General features: G+C 40.6%; 1 protein-coding gene across 1 annotated transcript in view; it reads left to right on the top strand.

Annotated features, from left to right (window-relative positions):
- Positions 1 to 4,599, top strand: part of NDUFAF1 (NADH dehydrogenase (ubiquinone) complex I, assembly factor 1) — a 4,865-nt gene extending 266 nt beyond the window's left edge. The window contains exons 1-4 of the mRNA XM_008942273.1: positions 1 to 271; positions 2,354 to 2,539; positions 3,263 to 3,337; positions 4,401 to 4,599. The exon at positions 1 to 271 is cut by the window's left edge and continues 266 nt beyond it. Coding sequence (XP_008940521.1) covers positions 1 to 271; positions 2,354 to 2,539; positions 3,263 to 3,337; positions 4,401 to 4,538 — 670 coding nt within the window. The 3' untranslated portion in view covers positions 4,539 to 4,599. The remainder of the gene's footprint in view (positions 272 to 2,353; positions 2,540 to 3,262; positions 3,338 to 4,400) is intronic.
- Positions 4,600 to 4,961: the final 362 nt, after the last annotated feature.

A 4,961-nucleotide genomic window follows, 5' to 3' on the forward strand; every position in this document is an offset into this window, starting at 1 on the left:
CAAGGAGCACTTAAGAGGACCTGAAGGCCGACCGTTCGATCAGTACCTGCTGGAACAGACGAGGGTGCTGTGGGAGTTTCGGAGCCAAGAAGATTTAAATAAATGGGTTATTTCCTCCGATGTAGAGATTGGTGGGAAGAGTGAAGTTTACCTCAAACTGGGTAGGAATAACCAGGCAGCTCTGCTCTATGGAACCCTGAACACAGAAGTGCCCCGGGACGGGGAGACAAAATACAGCGGGTACTGCAGCATGAGGTCCAAGCCTCTGATGGTGAGTGCGGCTGCGTGGCGCTGGGGATTTAACCAGGGGGTGGTCTGTGTTCATCCCCGTGACAACAACAAGCCAACTGTTGTTTGCTGCTGTTGATCACTTTCAGGATTAGATATTCCCTTGGATTTTGTTTTCCTTTCTTGCAAAAGGAGTAATGCATTTGGTTGCTTACCGATGTACGGTCTGGTCATTACCACAGCTCTGTTTGCAGGCTCCTCGTTAATGCAGGGTCTGTCCTGAACCTTTTTATTCAAAATTGTATGATTAAAATGGATGTCTTTCTAAATTTGAAGCTAATTGTCATAAGGACAGATTTTCTGGGCTTTAACTTGGCCTATTCATCAAACTTGGTTTAGGTGAATGAGCTCATCTTTTTTTCTCACAGCAGCAGAAAATAATGCTTTGAGATGTACTTTTTAAAGACTGATTGTACATCAGAAAAAGCAAGACATGAATCTTTGATAGCTCAAAACTGAGCAAAACAGAACCAGAAATGGACGTGTGCCTATTCTTGATACTAGTTACTTCTTTATTTTTAAGCACCTGTGAAAGTGAAGGAACGTTTTGGCTCTATGTATAAAAGGCTGAACTTTTTAGTCCATTCTGTTGTGTGGGATTTGCCAGAAACTTTGAGAGCAGAGAATAAGAGTGAGAAGAATTGAAGTGCAAACAAGAGGCAGATGAACACTGATTAAAATGGTGACACTGGCTCAGAGGAATGGAACAGCAAGTGGAATCTCACACAAGTTAAATTCTAGGGGCTGGTGCTGACTTGTGCAAATGTGACTCAAAATTTCACCTCCTAATTTTGAAGTAGTGGAATAGTTTGAAATCAGAGGGTGAAAACATTAATACAAAGGCTCTTCTTCATTTAAGTAAGAAGGCTCAAAACTGGCAAAACCATAAAATCAGGTATCCACAGGCCTTGTATTAATGTATTGATGACCTACTCATTCTATCACCTATAAGATAAGTTGGTAGACAGTGGATAGGGTTGCTAGCACTACCATAGTAGTGCTGTAAAATAAATCATAGAATCACTTAGGTTGGAAAAGACCTTTAAGATCATCACATCCAGCCATTAACCCAGCACAGCCAACTCCACCACTAAAACGTGTCTCTTGGCACATCTACACATTTTTGAATCCCTTCAGGGATGGTGACTCCACCACTTCCCTGGGCAACTGTGTTAATGCTGGATAACCCTTTCAGCAAAGAAATTTTTTCTAATACCCAACCTAAACCTCCCCTGGTGTAACTCGAGGCTGTTTCTTCTGGTCCTATCACTTGTTACTTGGGAGAAGAGACCAACACCCACCTCACCAACCTCCGAAAGGGGAAACCTCTGAATTTTTGGTGATACTTTTGACATAGTTTAAGCACATCTGGTCAAGAGTAGCCCTGATCCCCACACTACACCACTCCAAGTGACCTCAGTGTAACACTGAAGACTCTTGGTTCTGCCTGTGTGCAACTCACACTGGGATTTTTAAGATCTCTGCAAAAATAATGTAGTCAAGAATTGGACGTGCCTGCAATTAGTATCATTATGCAGTTAATGACAAAAAGAGTTGGAAAACATTAAATGCTTCCATTTTCAATATGTCCATCTTCAATAACAGAAGTAATTGCAGGGAGATGAATTATCCCACTTCTTTAATTTCTTGTAATCACTTCTGACTAATCTAGTACTGACCACAGAACATTAAACTTAGTGAATGACATTAAACTTAATGAACTCCAGAACTACTGACCCATCACTACAGTGTTTGTGTCGTTGCCTAGTGGGGAATCTGGTCCTGGGAATGACATTTGATTTCTGATAGCTGGGAGACTGTGGTTTATAATTAAAGCTTGAGTCCTCAGAGTTGTAACACTGCAATTTGTGGGCTGTGATACAGTGCTGAAGAAAATTCAGTGAGATCAGCAACGAGTATGGTGAAAGAATAACCCAGTTTCCACTATGTCATAGTAGATACTATTTGACCTGAGGGCAGTGATCAAAGCAACAGGGCTCTGTTCTTCAGGATGGAAGTTGCCCTTTGTTGAAGAGGAATAATTCTATTTATTAATCATTTGTAGGGATCTTTTGCTAGGAAGAAGTATTATGACTGGTCAAACTTCAACAGTCTGTATTTACGTGTCCGTGGCGACGGCAGACCGTGGATGGTGAACATTTATACAGACCCTTACTTCTCTCATCAAAAGGATGACCTCTACAACTACTTCATGTTCACCCGAGGAGGCCCTTACTGGGAGGAGATAAAGGTGAGCTAAAGAGGCTCATGAGACTGGCTTGGGGTCCTGGCCATAGCTCTGTGGAAGGGGAGATCTTTCAGCAGTCCCAGTTGGCTGCTGTGGCTGTCAGGCAGAGGCTCTGAGGTGTGCTTGGTCCTGTGAGGCCTTTGAGCCTGTGACATGGGATGGCATTTGTAAGAAGCAGGAGTTTTGGCTCTTTTCTGACAAAAACTTGGGCAACTTTTGCAAGGGCTGATGGTGCTGAGGAGGTTTGGACATCCTGGCGAGTTAGTGTTCATCTGAGAGAAGCCAGGAGGGTGAAAATCAGCGTGTCATTGCTGCCTGGCATGTTTTCCTCTCAGCCCCACCAGCCAACCCTCCTCTTTCCTGCCTCTTATCACACAGCCCCTCCTCTTTCCTGCTCCTGCAGCATTCAAAGTGATTTTTACATTGTTCTGAGCTGCTTTCATGTTGACATGTTACTGGCAGGAGATAGATACTCTAGTTCTAAACACCTTCTGTGCTGCAGCCTCTCCTTGTGTCATAGCCAGGTAACAGTCCTGCTGCATGGCTCCAAACAGCCACCACAGGACTGTGTGTGCCTGGAGGTGAAGTTCGTGGCACTTCCATGGACCCAAGCAGTGCTGGCACCATGTGTAGCAGCACATTATATTTACTGAGGCAGGCTTTTTTGCTTCTGAAGTTTTTATATACTAGTGACACTAAAGCCTGGTTTGGTTTTGTTTCTGTCAGATTCCATTCTCCAAATTCTTTCTCTCCAGTCGAGGAAGAGTCCAGGATAACCAGCACCCTATTTGGCTAGACAAGGTAAGTTTTCTATAGGCTTTATCTGTCTGAAATGTCCTTAAGATTATATTGTCATGATACAGATAATATACAAATCCTTTAATATTTGTGAATTTGAAATTGAAGGCCCTCTTCTTGTTATAAGGCATATTCTTGTGTGCTTGCGTTTGAATTTAAAGTATCCTACTTTGTGATAGCAAGTGTCAGTTCACTTCAAAGGAGCTCCAGAAATGTTTTCAAGAGTTATATAACCAAGAAACAAATCAGAACTTACTTGGTTTTTCAAAAAAAAAAGAAAAAAAACTTCTTTTTTCTAAGGAATGATCAAAGTGACTAAGAAATCTAAAATGCTGCTTGGCACAGTACTGCCCAAAATAATGAAAGTATCATAAACTTCCATCCTAAAAGCAGACTGCCAGGAGTATCATAGTGTGAGATTTTATTTGAAGGTGTCCTGTTTCAGTAGCAGTAAACTGATGAGTTTCTAGGATCTTTTTTAATTTTTTTTAGGATTTGTAGTCTAAATATTAAGATGTTTTGAGTATTTTTTATTTCTGCATGATGTTAGGTAGATATTATGTATTTCTAATGATAATAGAAATATATATTTCTAATGATAATAGAAATATATATGGGGAGAAAATAAAAGGCCTGTTACTTGAATTGGTGTCAGTCACTTGGGATGTTGCATTCAATTCTCATCACCTTAAAGGGAAAAATCAAACCAAACCCACAAACAAATTGGGGAAAAATGGGGAAAAAAAATGCAATTTTCTCCAATTAATTTTCATTCCTGGTTACCTTTTGCTTGGTATTTCATGGTAAAAACAATGCACTTGCATATAATATGAAATATAATTTCACCAATGTATTTAAGACACCTAAAGCATTGTTAAACAGGAATGGAAAGGCAGCAAAGAGTGCTTGAAGTGTTCCAGCCTTAAGAAATGCTGCTGCACTTTGAACAAATGCCAGATTAAAGTAGAGGGCCATGCATTGTTTGTAAAAATACAGAAGCAGTAGATGCAATTGTGTTAGATGGCACCATTTTAAACCTGTTCTAATGTTTGTGTCTTTTAATTAGATTAGTACCCTTGGATTCACAATTGGAGATAAAGTGGATGGTCCATTCCAGCTGGAGATAGATTTTATTGGCCTGCTAAATGATAGAGCTCATACAGAAGAATTTGCCTATGAAATGTATGACAAGAGTCAAGTGTAAATGAGGTTGGTGTCCTTTAGGATATTCTTCAGATGTTTGATTCGTTTTTATAAAACATTTAGTGGCTTATAACAACTAGAAGATTCTAGATTACTACAGCCAATGCTCTGGGGAGTGGTCTTTTTAATGTGACAGGAGTGACACCACTGGAACTCTGAGCTGCCCAATGCAGCATTGAGGAGAGCCTGTACATACCCAGACTGGGACAGGACCTAAGAAGAGTGGTGTTGTTTTGTTCTCACACAGCAGTAACTGGCAACAGGGTCAGTTGTGGTCTCTGTCCTGACCTTCACGGGAATAAAAGTATTTAACTGCTTGTAGCTCTTTTTTGTACATTTTAATTTGTTACATTGTTTGTAGATGGTTGTAAAATGCTCACAACTGCCAGTTTTAAACTGGAGAAAGTATGCTGAGGATTGACCT

This window comes from Merops nubicus, unplaced genomic scaffold (genome assembly GCF_000691845.1).
Source record: "Merops nubicus isolate BGI_N331 unplaced genomic scaffold, ASM69184v1 scaffold18276, whole genome shotgun sequence".
Taxonomy (NCBI): domain Eukaryota; kingdom Metazoa; phylum Chordata; class Aves; order Coraciiformes; family Meropidae; genus Merops; species Merops nubicus.